Source organism: Salvelinus alpinus, chromosome 2 (assembly GCF_045679555.1).
Source record: "Salvelinus alpinus chromosome 2, SLU_Salpinus.1, whole genome shotgun sequence".
Classification (NCBI taxonomy): Eukaryota; Metazoa; Chordata; class Actinopteri; order Salmoniformes; family Salmonidae; genus Salvelinus; species Salvelinus alpinus.
Genome location: NC_092087.1, coordinates 45,794,905 through 45,816,195, shown reverse-complemented (window position 1 = coordinate 45,816,195; position 21,291 = coordinate 45,794,905). Strand labels below are relative to the sequence as shown.

Here is a 21,291-nt window from a genome sequence, read left to right as displayed (position 1 = left end):
CAGCAGGGTCAAATAATAATAATCACAGTGGTTGTCGAGGGTGCAACAGGTCAGCACCTCAGGAGTAAATGTCATTTGGCTTTTCATAGCCGATCATTCAGAGTATCTCTACCGCTCCTGCTGTCTCTAGAGAGTTGAAAACAGCAGGTCTGGAACAGGTAGCACATCCAGTGAACAGGTCAGGGTTCCATAGCCGCAGGCAGAACAGTTGAAACTGAGCAGCAACACGGCCAGGTGGACTGGGGACAGCAAGGAGCCGTCAGGACAGGTAGTCCTGAGGCATGGTCCTAGGAATGATTTAAGAGTACTGTAGATTATATATATTATAGATTTTATTTGTGATATATTCACTCACATAGTAGCCTTAAAAACACATTGTACTATAAGGATTGTGCCTGTTAAATAAATGTCTTTCCAATTCCCACTCATCTCACAATTTTCAGTTTGGTTTTCACTGATGCTATTAAATGACTTCTTGCAACTGTTTATCCAAATAAAATAAAGCATGTTGAACCCTTAACTGTGTGTGTGTGTGTGTGTGCGTGTGTGTGTACTCTTAGGACCCAGGGAAGTCCTGGATGGACAGGAGGAGGACAGAGAAGTGTGTGTTTAGGCTGATGCATAGCATTCAATGTGTGACAGTCACAGCCATATACTGACTGAGAGATGAGAGAAAGAGAGTGTGGGCGGGACAATGAGGGTGGGCGTAGTTTCACAAAAGCATCCTCACCAATGATCCTCTGTTGATGATGTGATTCTAACGTTGACCGGTGCCTTGCCCTTCCCCCATCTAGCCAGCCAGCTGTGCTGTTTCTGAGTCCCCTAGTCTGCACATCACCTATCAGTCTATCGCTCCTCTCCTCTGACACCTTCACCAGTCCTACCCAGGAGTCCTTCCCGCAGGACATCCGTCCATCAGGGATACTTATCAATCAAGGACCTGGAAAAGGGGGGGCAGAAGGAGCAGAGTGCCCAACTTTAGTGAGCCGTCCCTGGTGTCAGATCTCGAGGTTGATGGGTACTGAAAGAGGTCTGGTGGGTTAGGGAGGGTACACCTGTTGTCTTAGCATCTGTTGGCCCCGACCCAGACTTCAGAGCCTTATGGCAGGCCTGGATACATAAGATACATAATGGAATTCCAGTCCACCTGGGAACAGAAAACCCCCTGGACCATCCACGTAGTTAACCCTACATAACTCAAGAGGAGTGGAAGTTGGACGGCGGGATTTTATGTTTTTATGATAAACATCCGCTCACAATTCATGTCAGGTGAGTTTAATAATAAAAACATTGATTTGAATCATTTAAAAAAAAATATCTTTCCTGTGTGTGTAAGCAAGTCCAGGTTAACCAACTAGATTTCGTGCCTGAAATAAATACTGTTGTCACTTTATAGTGGTGCCTATGTTGATAACACTTATTGTGTAATTAGATTTTAGATATACATGTTGAAATACGATAAGATAGCGTACATGTTGAAATAAGATAAGATAGCGTACATGTTGAAATAAGATAAGATAGCGTACATGTTGAAATAAGATAAGATATCGTACATGTTGAAATAAGATAAGATAGCGTACATGTTGAAATAAGATAAGATAGCGTACATGTTGAAATAAGATAAGATAGCGTACATGTTGAAATAAGCTTGGGTAGCCTATTATTTAGCTGGAGATCAGTGTTAGGTTCTAATTCCCAGAGTAAAAAACTCAACGGACATTATGAAAGCTTAACCAAGTTTAACCAGAGGGTCAATACAGCTGCAATAGACAAAACATGTTTCCACCACCACAAATATATATACTCCAATTTAGGCACTCCTCCTTCTCTCCAATCCTTACATATTTTATGGTTTGACAGGAAGACGAAGTGATAGGGTAATAAACCATTGTTTCTCCCTTAAGGGGATCTGACTTGACCTCAACCCCCTTGATGCCTAATCCAAAGATCTCCACCTGTATCCCCTATAGCAATCCTGTCTTCCTCCCGTCCACCCAACACATACCAAAGCCATCTGGCTCCTACAGATAACCATTAACTTCTGATGTAAAAACCAGTCTCTATCACTCCTCATATACTATACTTCTGAGTATAACAATGTTCCAAGTTTAACCCAGAATCTAACAGTTGTTAACCTTTAAGAGGTTGTTGTATGCTGATCATCAAGAGGATGTCTCACATAAAGAGGTGTAATTTATTTGTGGCATATGTTTTCATTTCAATCAAATTGTACTAGATCACTCATTCAAGTACATAATACCCTCTTGGTCTCCTGAAACTGACAGTCCTTTTTCAATTGTCCTGGGCTAGACATTTAAGAAAACCATACATTTTGCCGGACAAAATACTTATAATAGACTTTTATAAAAGTAATCTTGCTGAGAAAGAAGTGATATTGAACCAAATGCTATTGCATGGCTTAAAATGGCCAGTTCAGAAGCCCAACCTATGCCTTTAAAGGAGATGCCAAATGCTGTATGTAGGCTTGATACTAGGACAGGATGAAAACGGGGACATCCTTACATAACGCACACAAGAACGTACATGCACTGACTCGTCCTTTTTGTACTGTGGATAAATCTCATTACTAACATGGCTTGCCAATCCGCCGGACGGCCACCAGAGCCGATTACAGAGGGAGAGAGCGTCAGTAGAGCAGGACTAGTCTACCAGCAAGCACATGGAAATAGGACACAACAGAACAGCATGCATAGTCATAGGTTCTGGGAAACTGATGATGCTCCTTGCACAGCCGTGATTCAGGTGTGTGTGTGTGTGTGTGTGTGTGTGTGTGTGTGTGTGTGTGTGTGTGTGTGTGTGTGTGTGTGTGTGTGTGTGTGTGTGTGTGTGTGTGTGTGTGTGTGTGCGTGCGTGCGTGCGTGCGTGCGTGCGTGGGTGTGTGGGTGTGTGTGTGTGCGCGTGTGTGTGTGTGTGTGTGTGTGTGTGTGTGTGTGTGTGTGTGTGTGTGTGTGTGTGTGTGTGTGTGTGTGTGTGTGTGTGTGTGTGTGTGTGTGTGTGTGTGTGTGTGTGTGTGTGAAACAAACAGGAACAGCAATACATTGAAGGTTGGGTTTTTTGTGGTTGTGTCCCTCTTATCTTCATGGCACACACATGAAGGGGAGCAGAGCATAATATGTGAGCCATGTGTGTGGGGATAAAGTTGCTTTAAAGTCACCCACACACTTGATATCACTGTCCCTCTGACATATGACACACCTTTAAAAGGTTTAGATGCACAGCTACAGTACATAAGAAGGCACTCAATATGCACATACAGTTCTGATTAACAGGGGCAAGTGAAATGTTAATGTGATGAGGCCTATGTCGTGCATTGTTGTTACCGAAAGCTGAACACAGTGTTCATTGAACTATATTGTATTTGATAGAGATGGAGATCAAGTCTGTTCTGGTAAGAGGTTGTGTGTGTCTTTGATGGCCCTACGCAGTCAGGGTGACACTGGGCACATACTAATCAACAGTGCCAGTCCCCCGCAGCTGCATGGCTAAAACAAGCAAGCTCATTATCTTCCATTTCAAAAGGTTAGGGAACGATAGAAGGATGGAGGAGAAAAGAGAGAGGGAGAGAGTGTCCTCTCCACCATGAATTATTCCTATTGATCAGGTCCCTATCCTCCTATCCTCTTACAGAGAGAGAGAGAGAGAGGGGGGTGGGGGGGGGGGGCGAGAGAGAGCATCCTTTCTTTTATAAATAGTCCCACAATCCAAAGGGAAATGTTACAGATGTCCTTTTCTATAGATTTAGGGTAGATAGTAGTAGACACCTGTGTCAATCAACTGTGTTGAAACTAATGTGCAGTATCAACACAGAGGGGTTAAATCTATGGATATTTGTGAACACAAGGGATAGGCCTACAGTGAAGTGTCTACAAAATGAAAGCAAGTTATATTCCTAAACAATAGAAAAATGTCACTTCCGTTGTGGATTTGATGTTAAATAGTTGTTATTATCCCTTGACAGTATTAAGTGGGACATTGCAATAATGAAAACGGAACAGGGTTTAGCATGCAGAGATAATCTCATCATTCTCTTGCAATGGTGAATTATGATGTCAGTGTTTGTGTTGTTTTTGCCAATGTGTATTTCAAGGTGAAATGGCCTACAGAACTTGGCTTATGATGATTTACTGTCAATACAAAAGTATCCCCAAAAACACACCCAGTCCATTGATGAAGTCTTCCTTTTTCTTCCAACAGGTAAACATAGTTTAACCGTTTGATTCTTAAGCAGAAGGAATCCTCTGGCTCACCACACCAGTGAAAGATGGGGGATTCTAGGCCTAATGGAACACTCGTTATGTCTGTTCTGGAACTCTCATTGTGAACTATGGAACACTCTGGTTCACCTCTGACCCCTGACCTCAATGATGCGACAGCCAATGAGAGCCTGTGGTGGTGGGGGCTGGGGGCGCCCCTCCCTTCAGCCCCTAGCAAACAGCTGGGCACATTGCCCAACTCCCAGACACGCTTCAAGGACCTGTCAGGGATATTCTTCATGGTGACCCTGAACGTGGTGGCGCTGCTGGCTAACACAGCCGTGCTGGTGGTCGTGGTCAAAGCCCCGCACCTCAGGTACTTTGGTACTTTTTGATTTGATTTATTTGACCATTTAAAAACATAATTCAACCACAATTGATAATCATCAAGGATAACACACAAGTGAATGCAATGTGTAATCAACAAGAATAACACAAAACAGTTTAGCAACTTACTTCCATTGCGGCCATCTTGTTTTGGCCGGCAGGCTGGTAAAAAATACACCAGATTATAAATACCTGAAAACAGATACACTGTACATCATAAAATGAACTTGGGTCCCCTATGACTTTCTAATGCACTGATAATGTATGCACAATCTCCTTGTTTCTATTGCGTATACTATTAAATAATTGAGTTGTATCTTCTGGAATATATATCTATATCTATTGTACTTGTTTCACCAGACATCAGTGCTAAAGTTCAATTTGTTCTAATGAACACATACAGAAAAAAATACATTTCAATATATTTAACATCACGTAAAATGTATTTCAAATACATGTACATGCATTTGTATCTTTGCTGAAATGCTTGTAATGCCTGACAATATTCCAGAAATGCATGGCTATGACATGCGTGGCCAAAGTGGTTCCTAATTCGACTTCTTAAATGACTGTAGATCATTTTTGGGGCCACCGAGCCAAAACATCGGCAGTGCTATAATTTAAATTGTGATGGTGAGTAAATAAACAACTTTTGATTTCACCTCATTTTAACATTCTGTTATAAAAAGCACACGTTTTACCATCTCAAGAGGTAAAAAAATATGACTATAGTATAGTAAGTGCATCTCCTCAGCCTAATTAAATAGGCTAAGGGAGAGGTACAATGTACACAATAGTTACCCTGAGGAAAATGGGGGAGGGTCATGCTTTTTCAATTTCAGTCAGGGGGAGGGTTTAATATTTATTATTTTTTCTGTCCAAGGGAGGGTCATGTCATTTGTAATAGATTACATGTCATATTGCTCAGGGTTTGAGAGTTAGTTGCTTATTATAGTATTTCATGTGTGCCCAATGATGCCCCTCATCCCTGATTCTCTGCCTTATCTATAGCCTATACCAGCCTTTCTCAAACCTCAGCGCAGTTCTGTGGAGGAATGCCTGCAGGTCTGCAGCATATTTGTCTTGAATATTATGTTTTTTTTTGTGTTGTTGTGGTCTGCAGCATATTTGACTCAAATAAATACTTGCCCAATGCGCTGAACTATGCATGACACAGTAAGGAAATTGTGTTGACATGACTAAGTATAGCTACACCAAAAACACACACACACAAGCTAACCCTGCTGTGCAGCCTGCATGCTCTCTTTCTCTCTGGATTTTTTTCAAATGAGACCTGCCTGCCAAAACCAGTCTGTGTGATATATCAGACTTGCCTCAGTAACAATGCTATGAAGTTATAGAAACTCTGCAGCCATTTAGAAACAAAGTATCCACATCTCAAGCATTAACCAGATTTATTTTTTTTTTTTTACAAAAAAGAGAAGTCCAACCAAACAAAAATGCTGCACAATAATTTCACAGACAATGAGAGTTTACTGAAGGCGTCATACTTCCTCTCTCATAACATTTTCCAGGCTCCTTTGAAAAGATGGTCATGCCCTCAGTCGTGGATCCTTGCCAAAAGGTTTTAGACCCAACTGCTGCTACAAAGATCAGTGTAATCCCACTTTCCAATGACACTGTCACACGTAGAATCCAGGATATGGCAGATGATATTGAATCACATGCAGGTTTTAGACAGAGCCCACACTTTGCAATCCAATTAGATGAGACGACTGACATTTGAAATGAACGCTTCTTGTATATATTCGCTACATGTATGAATAATTTCATTGTTGCAAAGAGTTGCCTCAAAATAACCCTGCAGGTGAAATATTCAATTTTCTGAATGAGTACATAAAGGGACATGGATTACAATGGGACCATTGTATCAGGATCTGTAGGCCTACCGACGAGACAGCTGCTCAACCTATCCATGCAGGAACACGCAAGTGACATTTCCCAAGCAAATTAAAAAAATGATTTCAAAATGCGATTTCAAGAAAAACCTGGGCGCCTGGAGAGACCGAGTGTATAGAGGCATTTTTTATATGTTCCCCCTATTCTCAACTCTGGCTGACGTGGGTGATGTGGATACGGATCACATGTGTAAATTGATGGGGACACATCTAAGCAAAACTCGGCTCAAATTCGAGGACTACTTCCACTCACAATCTGATCCACACCCGGGAAAGCAGTGGATGCATAATCTGTTCACCAGTACTGAAGAGACATGCTGACCACACCGCCCGCGTTGCATGCACGAGCATTGCAAAACAAATGTAGATGCTTGACAAGCTGCAAGTCCCACCTTTCCCATCTCATCATTGGTTTTTAGGACCATATACCCACATGGGGGATTGAAGGATGAACTGAGGTCCACACTCCAGTCTAGTTGGTGGTGGTAATGCACCTTAAAGTTGGTTGCCAACCGCCATATAAAGTCCACGGAAGAAGAGGAAGAAGAAGAAGGAAAAATACTGATATCTGTAGATTAATTGGCGGAGTAGAGAACACATGATTTTGGGTCTAAATTCTACAAAGGTCCAGAAAAAGGACCTTGTGCATTTCAGGTAAAATAACAACCCAATGTTTATATGGGGCTCCCAATTGAACAAGCGCTCTAAGGCACTGCATCTCAGTGCTAGAGGCATCACTACAGACCCTGGTTCGATTCCAGGCTGTGTCGCAACCGGACGTGATTGGGAGTCCCATAGGGTGGTGCACAATTGGCCCAGCGTCATCCGGGTTATGGTTTGGCCAGGGTAGGCCATCATTGTAAATAAGAATTTGTTCTTAACTGACTTGCCTAGTTAAACAAAATGAAATACATTATATCGCAGGACAAACTAGCTAGCAATATCAAGTTATGGCGCATGCGCTTGCTCGGTCTAGTCAGCATGTCACAGCTTATCACCGGTTCTTAATGATAAACTATTGGATCTGTCCTGTGACCAAGGCCTGCACGCTCATTTTAATGAGATGTGTCTGTCCACATTCTGGCTGTTCAGCAGCGGAGAATACCCGCAACTCTACAAGATGGCAGTGAAGACATAAATCCCCCTTCATTCTACCTACTTATGTGAGACCAGTGTCTCCTCTCTTGCTGCAACAAAATCTAAATATCGCAACAGACTAGCTGTTGAAAACACCTTGACACCTCTATGGTGTCCCTGGCACAAAAAGTTTGAGAAAGGCTGGCCTATAAAATAGGCTTAGGCCAAGGCTATATGAAGAGTATGCTTGGAGAAGCACATGGCAAAGTTATATTTCCAAGATTTTGCCCTGCTGGGATGGTGTATATAAAACTAGACTACAGTACATCACACACAGCAATGGACAGGCGTTCCCAATCATGAGCCCCAGCCTGCCCTGCTCTTGCTGGTGTAAACCCTTTTGTGCTGCCTAACCAATGACTGTGCTCTGTACGGTGGCACTTTAGGACGCAAGTCAATTTGTCCAAAAATGCAATATCTGTGCGCACAGACTAGGCCTACTGATATCTTGTTAAGCTGTATAAATGAGAAGGAGGACCGGAGGTAAGGTTGCTATTGCTATAATTGATTTTAATAAAAACAATGTTTCATTGCCCATAATGAAGCAATTTATCAGAGTTATTATTGACCTCACAATAACCCATATTCGAGTAATCTGCATACATTACTATGAAGTGGCAGCCGTGGCGATGGACAGCACATGGGTGCTGAAAGTAGGCTAATTTGCGAACACCTAATTCATTTAAACATTCTTCATTTGAATGTTAATGTAGGCTACTAACAACAGGAGGGCTTTGTGTTGGAGCCGATTTCTTCCTATTCAATAAATAAGAGGTAGACCTTCCTGTTTGACAGACAACATTATAGTCTACTATCCATAGATTTGGTCAGCCAATTCCTTCAGTCATCATGCACTCCTTAAATATATCAGTGTCAGTGAAGAGCTTGGTGTGTTAAGTCAAAACCAGGGCTTGAGTTGAGGAGGTATGTGAGGGTACTATGGCTTTTGTTAAAGAAAGCATTGGCCTACCCCTTGTTAACTTAAGATTTTGAAAACAAATTTAATGGACCTGATTGTATTAAGCGATCTATAACAACACTTAAGTCCGCAATGCTTTACGCTAAAAACAAGCTGTAAGACGCAGGGGAAAGTCACAACTCTGATGCAAATGGGATATATTTGGTTTGTCTCTATGACATTCAGAGGCTGCGCTACAACCTTCTTTAGCTGAGGACGAGGAGCCAAAAAATGTACTTTGCTTTGGAAGTAATGAGTCTGTCACTAATTGACGTTTGACATTTAAACAGGCTATTAAAAACCTCTCAAGGATCGGATGTTTTTTTCAATTTTACCTTAAAATGGCATACCCAAATATAACTCCCTGTAGCTCAGGACCTGAATCAAAGAAATGCATATTCTTAATACCATTTGAAAGGAAACATTTTGAAGTTTGTGGAAATGTGAAATTAATGTAGGAGAACATAACACATTAGATCTGGTAAAAGATCTAATCTGCCCATCATCTTTGAAACACAAGAGAAAGGCCACAATGTATTATTGCACTTTAGGCGCAATTTAGATTTTGGCCATCAGATGGAAGCAGTGTATGTGCAAAGTTTTAGACCATGTACAGTTCAAAATGCTGTATCACTTCGGCCCAAATGTGCCCAATTGGTTTATTGATACATTTTCAAGTACATAACTGTGCACTCTCCTTATACAATAGCATGGTATTATTTCACTGTAATAGCTACTGTAAATTGGACAGTGCAGTTAGATTAACAAGAATTTAAGCTTTCTTCCCATATCAGATATGTCTATGTCCTAATCACATTAGCGCACGTAACTCAACCGTCCCGCAGGGGGACAATGATCCTGTAGAGGTTATTAATGTGAAAAGTTAGGGTTGGTATACAGAATATAGCCCTATTTGGTAAAATATCAAGTCCATATTATGGCATGAACAGCTCAAATAAGCAAAGAGAAATGACAGTCCATCATTACTTTAAGACTTGAAGGTCAGTCAATGCGTAAAATTTCAAGAACTTTGAGTGTCTTTGAGTGCAGTCGTAAAAATCATCAAGCGCTATGATGAAACTGACTCTCATGAGGACTGCCACAGGAATGAAAGACCCAGTGTTACCTCTGCTCAGAGGATAAATTCATTAGAGTTACCAGCCTCAGAAATTGCAGCCCAAATAAATGCTTCACGGAGTTCAAGTAATAGACACATCTCAACATCAACTGTTCAGAGAAGACTACATGAATCAGGCCTTCATGGTTGAATTGCTGCAAAGAAACCACTACTAAAGGGCACCAATAGGAAGAAGAGACTTGCTTTGGCGAAGAAACACGAGTAATGGACATTAGACCGGTGGAAATCTGTCCTTTGGTCTGATTCCAAATGTGAGATTTTTGGACCCAACCGCTGTGTCTTTGTGAGACGCAGAGTAGGTGAATGGATGATCTCGGCATGTGTGCTTCCCACCATGAAGCTTGGAGGAGGAGGTGTGATGGTGTGAGGGTGATTTGCTGGTGACACTGTCAGTGATTTATTTAGAATTCAAGGCACACTTAACCTGCATGGCTACCACAGCATACTGCAGCGAAACGCCATCCCATCTGTTTTGCGCTTAGTGGGACTCTCATTTAGGACAATGACCCAACACAACCTCAGGCTGTGTAAGGACTTTTTGACCAAGAAGGAGAGTGATGGAGTGCTGCATCTGATGACCTGGCCTCCACAATCTCCTGACCTCAACCAAATTGAGATGGTTTGAGATGAGTTGAACCGCAGAGCGAAGGAAAGCATTCAACAAATGCTCAGCATTTGTGGGAAGTCCTTAAAGATTGTTGGAAAAGCATTCCAGGTGAAGCTGGTTGAGAGAATGCTAAGAGTGTGCAAAGCTGTCATCAAGGTAAAGTGTGGCTACTTTGAAAAATCTCAAATATTAAATATATTTTGATTTGTTTAACACTTTTTTGGTTACTACATGATTCCATATGTGTTACTTCATAGTTCTGATGTCTTCACTAGAAAAAAGTAAAAGTAAAAATAAAGAAAAACCCTTGAATGAGTAGGTGTGTCCAAACTTTTGACTGGTACTGTATATATACAGTGGGAAGAAAAAGTATGTGAACCCTTTAGAATTTCCTGGATTTCTGCATAAATTAGTCATAAAATGTTATCTGATCTTCATCTAAGTCACAACAATAGACAAACACAGTCTGCTTAAATTAATAACACACAGACAATTGTAATTTTTCATGTCTTTATTGAACACACCAGGTAAACATTCACAGTGCAGGTTGGAAAAAGTATGTGAACCCTTGGATTTAATAACAGGTTGACCCTCCTTTGGCAGCAATAACTTCAACCAAACATTTTCTATAGTTGCGGAACAGACCTGCACAACGGTTAGGAGGAATTTTGGACAATTCCTTTTTACAAAACTGTTTCTGTTCGACAATATTCTTGGGATATCTGGTGTGAACCGCTCTCTTGAGGTCAGGCCACAGCATCTCAATCGGGTTGAGGTCAGGACTGACTGGGCCACTCCAGAAGGCATATTTTCTTCTGTTGAAGCCGTTCTGTTGATTTACTTCTGTTTTTTGGGTTGTTGTCCTGTTGCATCACCTAACTTCTGTTGAGCTTCAGTTGGCGGACAGATCGCCTTACATTCTTCTGCAAAATGTCTTGATAAACTTAAATAAATTCATTTTTCCGTCGATGATAGCAAGCTGTCCAGGCCCTGAGGCAGCAAAGCAGCCCCAAACAATGATGCTCCCTCCACCATACTTTACAGTTGGGATGAGGTTTGGATGTTGGTGTGCTGTGCCTTTTTTTCTCCACACATAATGTTGTGTGTTCCTTTCAAACAACACAACTGTAGTTTCATCTGTCCACAGAATATTTTGCCATTAGTGCTGTGGAACATCCAGGTGCTCTTTTGCGAACTTCAGACAATGCAATGGTTTTTTTTGGACAGCAGAGGCTTCTTCCATGGTGTTCTCCCATGAACACAATTCTTGCTTAGTGTTTTACATATTGTAGACTCATCAATAGAGAAGTTAGCATCTTCCAAATCTTTCTGTAAGTCTTTAGCTGACACTCCAGGATTCTTCGTAACCTCATTGAGCATTCTGCGCTCTTGCAGTCATCTTTGTAGGACGGCCACTCCTATGGAGAGTGGCAACAGTGCTGAGATTTCTCCATCTATAGACAATTTGTCTTACATTGCACTGACTTTTAGAGATACTTTTGTAACCCTTTCCAGTTTTATGCAAGGAAACAATTCTTAATCGTAGGTCTTCTGAGATCTCTTTTGTTCAAGGCATGGTTCACATCAGGCAATGCTTCTTGTGAATAGCAAACAAACATTTTGTTAATGTTTTTTATGGGGCAGTGCTGCTTTAGCCAAAATCTTCAATCTCGTCTCATTGATTGGACTCCAGGGTAGCTGACTCCTGACTCCAATTAGCTTTTGGAGAAGTCATTAGCCTTGTGTTTTTTTTCAAACTACTTTTTCCAAATTACACTGTGAATGTTTAAATGATGTATTCAATATAGACAAGAAAAATACAATAATTTGTGTGTTATTAGTTTAAACACACTGTGTTTGTCTATTGTTGTGACTTAGATGAAGATCCAATCAAATTTTATGTCAAATTAATGCAGAAATGCAGGTAATTCCAAAGGGTTCACATGCTTTTTCTTGCCACTGTATATAACAAGATACATCAAGAAGTATCTGTAACGGTTTTCTTCTGTGGAAGAAGGAGAGGACCAAAGCGCAGCGTGGTAAGTGTCCATAATGTTTAATAAAAGACAATAAACTGAACACTTCCAAATACAAAACAACAAACGTGAAAACCGAAACAGTTCTATCTGGTGCAGACACACAAAGACTGAAGACAACCACCCACAAATCAACAGAAAACAGGCTACCTAAATAACGACTAACACCTGCCTCTGATTGAGAACCATATCAGGCCAAACACAGAAACAGGAAACTAGACACACAACATAGAATGCCCACTCAGCTCACGTCCTGACCAACACTAAAACAAAGAAAATACAAAAGAACTATGGTCAGAACGTGACAGTATCTTACATTTGAACATCACAAACATCACAGCCATAATAAACAAGTTGCTAAATCAATCAAAACAATTGCCGACCTTGGTGAACAATTTTAACATCAGGGTTTTAAAACGCTCTAGTGGCACCAGGGAATCCAAATGTAATGCATTTTGTAAGTGATCCCCAAAATGTAGGGCATGAAATTAAAAAAGGATTTACCTAATTCCGTGGATACCCGAGGAATCTGAAGAGTTAACCAACACTGTGAATGGGTTTGGTATCTCATTCTGTTATACGCTAGCAATGAAGTTAGGTAAGTTGGAAGCTTGTGTAGAAGGAGTTTGTAAACAAAAAGGGAGCAACGAATTGATCGACAGGACTTTAATGAGGACCAGCCAAACTTTTGATGCAGGATACAGTGGTGAGTATTAAAACTGTCACGAGTTATAAAACAAATGGCAGGTCTAAAATAGCCTGTTCAACATTTGGGGCAATGACATACATAACACGTTTTAACAGACAGACCAACATTATTTACAGTTGAAGTTCAAAGGTTATATACACCTTAGCCAAATACATTTAAACTCAGTTTTTCACAATTCCTGACATTTAATCCCAGTAAAACTTCCCTGTCTTAGGTCAGTTAGGATCACCATTTTATATTAAGAATGTGAAATGTCAGAATAGATAGCCTTCCACAAGCTTCCCACAATAAGTTGGGTTAATTTTCGCCCATTCCTCCTGACAGAGCTGGTGTAAATCAGTCAGGTTTGTAGGCCTCCTTGCTCACACACATGTTTTCAGTTCTGCCACAAATTGTCTATGTAATTGAGGCAAGCCTCCCCCTTTTTCCTCCAAACATAACGTTGGTCATTATGGACAAACAGTTGTATTTTTGTTTCATTAGACCAGAGGACATTTCTCCAAAAAGTATGATCTTTGTCCCCATGTGCAGTTGCAAACCGTAGTCTGTCTTTTTTATGACAGTTTTGGAGCAGTGGCTTCTTCCTTGCTGAGCGGCCTTTCAGGTTATGCCGATATAGGACTCGTTTTACTGTGGATACAGATACTTTTGTACCTGTTTCCTCTAGCATCTTCACAAGGTCCTTTGCTGTTGTTCTGGGATTGATTTGCACTTTTCGCACCAAAGTATGTTCATCTCTAGGAGACAGAACGCGTCTCCTTCCTGAGCGGTGTGATGGCTGCGTGGTCCCATGGTGTTTATACTTGTGTACTATTGTTTGTACAGATGAATGTAGTACCTTCGGGCGTTTGGAAATTGCTCCCAAGGATGAACCAGACTTGTGGAGGTCTACATTTGTTTTCTGAGGTCTTGGCTGATTTATTTTAATTTTCCCATGATGTCAAGCAAAGAGGCACTGAGTTTGAAGGTAGGCCTTGAAATAAATCCACAGGTACACCTCCAACTCACTCAAATGATGTCAATAAGCCTATCAGAAGCTTCTAAAGCCATGACATAATTTTCTGGAATTTTCCAAAATTACTTGTGTCATGCACAAAGTAGATGTCCTAACCGACTTGCCAAAACTATAGTTTGTCAACAAGAAATTTGTGGAGTGGTTGAAAAACGAGTTTTAATTACAAACTAAGTGTACGTAAACGTCCGACTTCAACTGTAACTAGTAAAGAGAACCGATCCTAGTACCGACCCCTGCGGTACACCTTTTGTAATATTCAGAAAACTAGACTTAACACCACCAGAGATCAGAGTCCTGTCTGTCAGATTGTTTCCAAACGACTTGCAAGAAGCCTGATTCAGGCCTATTTCAGTCAACCTTTGAATAAGAATGTGATGGTCAGTGGTATCTAAGGCCTAGGAAAGGTCTATAAAAATGAGACAGCACAATAAATGTTTTGATACAAGCAATTTACCACATCATCTAAAACAAGTGTAGCAGCTGTAATTGTGCTCTGTCCAGGTCTAACACCGGATTGGTGCACGTTAAGAATAGAGTGAGAAGTTTAAAAAGTTATTAGCTAAAAGTTATTCAGGGATTCTAAAACTTTGGAAAGGCAAGATATTTTGGAAATTGTACAGTGGTTAGAAGGATCTCCTCCTTTATGTAGGGGGAGGACGTGCCGCTTTCCAGATCTTAGGGATAACACCAAAATCAATTGTCAAGTAAAAAATATAGGTCAGTGATTCTTCAATATGTGGGGCAGAAGAGCTGCAGTAAGAAGGGATTAAGTGAATCAGACCTAATGTTTTTTTTCAACATCAATCTTTAGCAAAGCACTTAGTACATCATAGACATCAAAGGGTAGAAATGAAAATAAAGTATGTGAGTCTGAGGTGACTAAAGGACTCCCTCTATGGGATGAGATTATCCTTTCAAACGCGTGGCCAGCTGAAGCACAATGGTTATTATTAAGAGCATCACAAATTGTAATTTTGTTTAGAATGGGACCAGAGGCTGTCAAAACCTGCTGGGGCAACGAGGAGGGGGTGTTTTGTTTCAAAGATTTGACCACTTTTCACAAATTACCTGGTTTACCACCACTCTCTCAAACACAATTCAAGAAATTTGTTGATTTAGCTTTTCTTTTCTTTTTTACCAGGGATAGAAACTTATTTCTGAAATGTCTGAAGGATGCCAATCAGATGTAGAATCAGTCCGTCTAGTCTTAGCCCAAGTTAAATTTCTTTCCTGTAATTCCTCAGACAATTCATGAGTAAACCAAAGATTACATCGGCCTTTTACCCTTAGTTTTATGTACGGCACACATTTATCTGCAACATTGTTAAACAGGGTAATACACAAATTAAGGACCTGATCCAAATCAGTAATAGTTAACACAACCCCCCAGTCACTCAACCCCAGCTCAGACAAAAAAATGTAGCTCATTAAAATTCCTAAAATGTATCTTTGTAATAATGCTTGAGCGAGATTTAAATTGTTTACTCATTGGCAAATATCCCATTTGCTGTCAATTAATGAGGGGCATTTGTTAGAATAATATCTAACTGAGTCCATTTTTCTAGGTATTTAAAGATGGTGTGAGTTGGTTTAAAAAATGTTATAACCTGTCAGATACACATCAGAGTCCGGCATGGACTTCTTTAGCCAAGATTCAGTTATAACCAGAATGTTTGAGAAGCCAAGATTCAGTTATAACCAGAATGTTTGAGAAGCCAAGATTCAGTTATAACCAGAATGTTTGAGAAGCCAAGAGTCAGTTATAACCAGAATGTTTGAGAAGCCAAGATTCAGTTATAACCAGAATGTTTGAGAAGCCAAGATTCAGTTATAACCAGAATGTTTGAGAAGCCAAGAGTCAGTTATAACCAGAATGTTTGAGAAGCCAAGATTCAGTTATAACCAGAATGTTTGAGAAGCCAAGATTCAGTTATAACCAGAATGTTTGAGAAGCCAGAGTTACAATCAAATACATTTTAGAAATCAAACGTCTGGCATTTACATGAAACAGTCCAGTGGATAGGGTGCGGCGGGATTTCTATTACAAACATGCCATGTTCAACAGCTTACCCCTTACTAGAAAATACCATGGCGTTGGCTTGAATTGTAATAGATACAGGATTGCCTGGAACGGAACCATTAGGCCTATGCCTCGAACTATGCTTAGTTGGTAACCCCTTATTTGAAAATACCATAGGGCTAACTTGAATTGGCATAGATACAAGATTGTCTAGAACTGTACCATGGGGCCGATGCTTTGATTGAGGGCATGGGTTAAAACAAGAATCAATGATGGTTACTTGTTACGGGCCTGCAGTATGATGATAATGCTGATAATTTACCTGAGCGGGACTTGGGGTGTATATTGCTTCTTCTCTGGGGATTAATAAAGTTAAAATCATTCAATTCAGGAAGTTTGCCTTTGTGTGCCACCTGTGTGCGGTGGACCTGCTGTGTGCCGTGCTGCTCATGCCATTGGGAATTGTGTCCAGCTCGCCGTACTTCGCCAGCGTGGTGTTCACAGTGCTGGAGTGCCAGGTGTACGTCTTCCTCAACGTGTTCCTCATCGCAGGTAAAGTACAAGGGACAGACACAATTTAGGGCTGCATCCTAAATGGCACACTATTCTGTATATAGTGCACTACTACTCACCAGGACTTTGGTCAAAAGTAGTGCACTATACAGTGGATGGGGTGCCATTTCTGATGACTTTAATCAATCAATTGTTTGATTTAGATTAGTGTTTTTTTATGTTCAAATATTAATCTCAAATTTTTTGTCTTCTGCTTCTTTTTATCACTTTCATTTAATTGTTGTACTGTGTGTAGCGATTTATAACCTTTGATTTGATCTGAATTACAGCCTCCATCTTCACCATCACGGCCATCAGCGTGGAGCGTTACTACTACATTGTCCACCCCATGCGCTACGAGGTAAAGATGACCCTGAAGCTGGCCACAGCCGTCATGGTCCTGGTCTGGGTAGCCTCAGCCCTCCTGGGGCTGGCCACTGTGTTCGGCTGGCCCAGCTACGGCAGCCTGAGCTCCATCAGCGCCGCCCACTGCTCTCTCCACTGGAGCCACAGCGGCCACCGCCGGGCCTTCTCTGTCCTCTTCACAGTGGCCTGTTTCTGCCTGCCCGCTGCAGTCATCTTTGCTGTATACTGTAACGTCTATAAAGTGGCCCGCTTGGCGGCTATACAGCATGGACCATTACCGTCCTTGACTGCCAGCCATCTTAAACACCGCTCAGATTCCATCAGCAGCCAGACCACTATCATCACCACCCGCAACACCCCCAGGAGGCTCCACCAAAAAAGGCCCTTTGGTGGGGGCAAGGCTGCCTTCACCCTGGTGGTCATTGTGGGCCAGTTCCTGCTCTGCTGGTTGCCTTACTTCGCCTTCCACCTGCACCTGACTATCAACAACCCGCCCAAGGTCCCACCTGACCTAGAGGAGGCCGTCACCTGGCTGGCGTACTCCTCCTTTACCGTCAACCCATTTTTTTATGGGCTGCTGAACCGCCAGATCAGGGAGGAGCTGTGTAAACTGCGGCGCTGTTACTCCACCCGGCCCGTCGAGCTGGCCCTGTCCAGCGGCCACGAGGGCTCAGCCCACGAGAACTTCCTGCAGTTCCTCCAGAGAACCAGCTGTACGGTGGAGACCAGAGCCAGCTTCGCCTGCACATCCAGTCCCAGGAACACCCTGGACCAGACAGCGCAGCAGACAGCTGACTTCAGGATACCCGGACAGATACCGGAGGAGTTCAATTAAAACGCCCCTGATATATTAACCTGGACCCCAGTGATATACTGTTACTGTATGGACACAAGCCCCTGACTGCTGAGTTAAAACTGTTAAAACACCTTTATATCTGGCCACTGGAACCTTATTGACTTCTGTAATGGCTGTAGCACAGGAATACTAGAAGCAGGAACAGCCTGGACAAGACTGGGCAGACAGCTGGGTTCAGGATACCAGGTCAGATACCTGAGGATTTCAGTTAATCAACAATATTCTTAGATTTGTATGCCACTGGCATTTACTGTAGTTGACTGCTGTAATGGCAGTGCAAACTTCCCCAGGACTACTGACCTAGAGCAGCAAAATTAGCCTCGGCGTAATTTCCCAGAGCCTTCGTAGCGTTAAGATCATCGCTAGAACCTTCTTGCGATGTATCATTAGTAGCGAAGGTTTTTCCCAGAGCCTTCATTAGTAAAACTTTGCACATCTACGAGGGATCCAGACCACTTTTAGAGGAGCCAAAGTGCATCGTTGGATGCTTTTTTGCCCTTGGTTAGGCTGTCTGTCTGACTGTGACTGACAATAACTTCAGAACGAAGTTGACTACAGATACAAAGTTACCAAAGTATTAGCACATTTTACAAACAAGTGAAGGATAACACGGTGCTTCAAATGAAAACCGAGATGACTGCATTAAAAGATACATAGCCTATAACGGCCCATATAGCCTATTTCAATCATATTGAAATCATTTAATGTTCAATCCCACTGGGCACAGATGGTTCAACATAATTTTATTTAAATTATGTGGAAACAACATTGATTCAATCAGTGTGTGCCCAGCGGGATCAATTTAGTTATATTTTGCCTCAATGTGTTTCATGGTGTGTGACAACATTTGTACAATCTGTGATTCAGTGCATTATTATTGGGTAAGCATAATAAGCTGCCTCAATAGCTTATTTACAGTCATGGGTGGTAATATCTCTCTAGTAGCTGATTTGTTGTCAGTATTGTGGAATAATTAGAATGTTAAGGTATGATTTAAATGGAGAAAGCTGATTCCGAGAGCATCGCTGCTTTTCTTTGGATCCTATCACTATCGGCACGTGGTCTAGCGGCGCACGTAGCGAACGTTCTCTTTACGTGATTGTTTAGGAAACGCAATTAAAACGTTGGTTTGTAAATAGCGATACATCTGATACGATCATCATAATGCTTGATCGTACATCGCAACTGGGAAACGAGGCCCCAGTCCCAGATCTGTTTGTGCTGTCTTGACACTCCTATTGTCTTGCCTGACAATGACCATAGGAGCAAACACTAACAGATTTTATTAGCCTACTGGGCAAAATATGGCTGAATCAACGTTGTTTCCACGTAATTTCAACCAAAATATTAAATGTGATGACGTTGAATCAACATGGAAAACTGATTGGTCCAATGAATGACAGGGTGGCATTTTTGGTTCATTTCACATTGAATTCACATTAGTTGACAACTTAACTAAATGTAAGTCAAAACTAGATGTTGTACTGACATCTGTGCCCTGTGGGAGACCACATCAATGTCAGTCCAGTGAGGCAACCGTACTGCCCCCTACACACTGCCCTTAAAACACACAGAGACAGGCCTCCTGTGTGGCGCAGTGGTCTAAGGCGCTGCGTCGCAGTGTTAGCTGTGCCACTAGAGAACCTGGTTCGAGTCTAGGCTCTGTCGCAGCTGGCCGTGACCAGGCGATGCAATGCACGCTGACACGGTTACCAGGTGTACCAGACACATTGGTGTGGCTGGCTTCTGCCTTAAGCAGGTGTTCTGTCATGAAGCAGTGTGGCTTGGCAGGGTTGTGTTTCGGAGGACGCACAGCTCTCGACCTTCCGTACATGATTTTCAGGGACTGGACTGTAACTACCAATTGGATAACATGAAAAAGGGGTAAAAGAAACACACAGAGACAGCACTTGAAGGGACTACAAGTAGAGTGTGTTTCTGTTCATGTTTCCATTTGATTAATTTGATTGAGTTTAGCATATACCTTAAGTGCATTATGTCCTGAAAAATACAGTTGTCTCAATTATTATTTGTTCTTTCTTGCTACAACTACCACTAATAGTGGGACTAATTCTACTACCAACCATTCCAATCACCTATATTACTGCTAGTATATTCTACTACCACTACTACTACAAGTACAATGTTTGAGTTGAGAGACAATACAAATTAATACTTGAATAATGTTATTTACACTGTATTACATTTACACTATATTTACACTGTCTGAACAACTTTAATTATTTATTATTTATTCCATGTTCAATACGGTGAACATTGAACACTCTCTAAGTGTAACAGTTGAATTATTTATATTACACAATATCAAATGTGATAATTTAACTATTTGGTTCTCAGTTGAGGTTTAATTGCAATATTCTTAACTATGGACAATTTGTTTCTTACAAAACAACGTGTTATTATACACTAAGTGTACAAAACATTAGAAACACCTTCCAAATATTGATTCGCACCCATTTTTGCCCCCTGAACAGCCTCAATTCGTTGGGGCATGGACTCAACAAGGTGTCAAAGACTCCAATGCATCCCACAGTTGGGTCAGGTTGGATGGATGTCCTTTGGGTGGTGGACCATAGTTGATACACACAGGGAACTGTTGAGTATGAAAAACCCAGCAGCGTTGCAGTTCTTGACACACTCAAATCGGTGCGCCTGGCACCTACTACAATACCCCATTCAAAGGCACTTCAATCTTTTGTCTTACCTATTCACCCTCTGAGTGGCACACATTCACACTCCATGTCCCAATTGTGTCAAGGCTTAAAAATACTTATTTAACCTGTCTCATCCCATTTATCTATACTGACTGAAGTGGATTGAATAAGTGAGATCAATGAGGGATCTTAGCTTTCACCTGGATTCACCTGGTCAGTCTATGTCATGGAAAGTGTTCCTCATGTTTTGTACACTCAGTGTATGTTATCATAAGTTGCATTGCATTCAATAGGCTACCTTTTACATGTGATGGCAGAGACCGCCCTATCAAAGGGGATTTCTTTCTATATGGACTAGTTGTTTTTGCTTTAACTCTGCAAATAAACTTCTGAAGGAGCTGTTTGCAAGAAATGATGATTATGTTGTTCTGAAAAGCAAGTCTTTTACTTCATATATAAGGAAAAAATCCATTGCTTAACAGCTCTCAAGTGGTCATCTCTAATAACTGTTTCACATGTGTAGAGCTCGCCAGCTGAGTTAGCCGTGGCTCGTTGGTCAAAGCCTATGGGGAAATGAATGTGGTTTAACACAGGCTTAGGAGATCTTATGTTTTGTTCTATGAGATAATATCAGCCAGTTACATGACTTTTATGAATTATGAAGCATTTATGTGCTTGTTTTGATTACATAAATGCTTCAAC

General features: G+C 41.4%; 1 protein-coding gene across 1 annotated transcript; it reads left to right on the top strand.

Annotated features, from left to right (window-relative positions):
- Nucleotides 1–787: 787 nt before the first annotated feature.
- Nucleotides 788–21,001, top strand: LOC139563083 (probable G-protein coupled receptor). The gene is made up of 4 exons (XM_071381365.1): nucleotides 788–1,269; nucleotides 4,216–4,590; nucleotides 16,532–16,692; nucleotides 16,983–21,001. The coding sequence occupies exons 2-4, from the start codon at nucleotides 4,346–4,348 to the stop codon at nucleotides 17,891–17,893; spliced, it is 1,317 nt and encodes a 438-aa protein (XP_071237466.1). The 5' UTR covers nucleotides 788–1,269; nucleotides 4,216–4,345; the 3' UTR covers nucleotides 17,894–21,001.
- The last annotated feature ends 290 nt before the right edge of the window (nucleotides 21,002–21,291 follow it).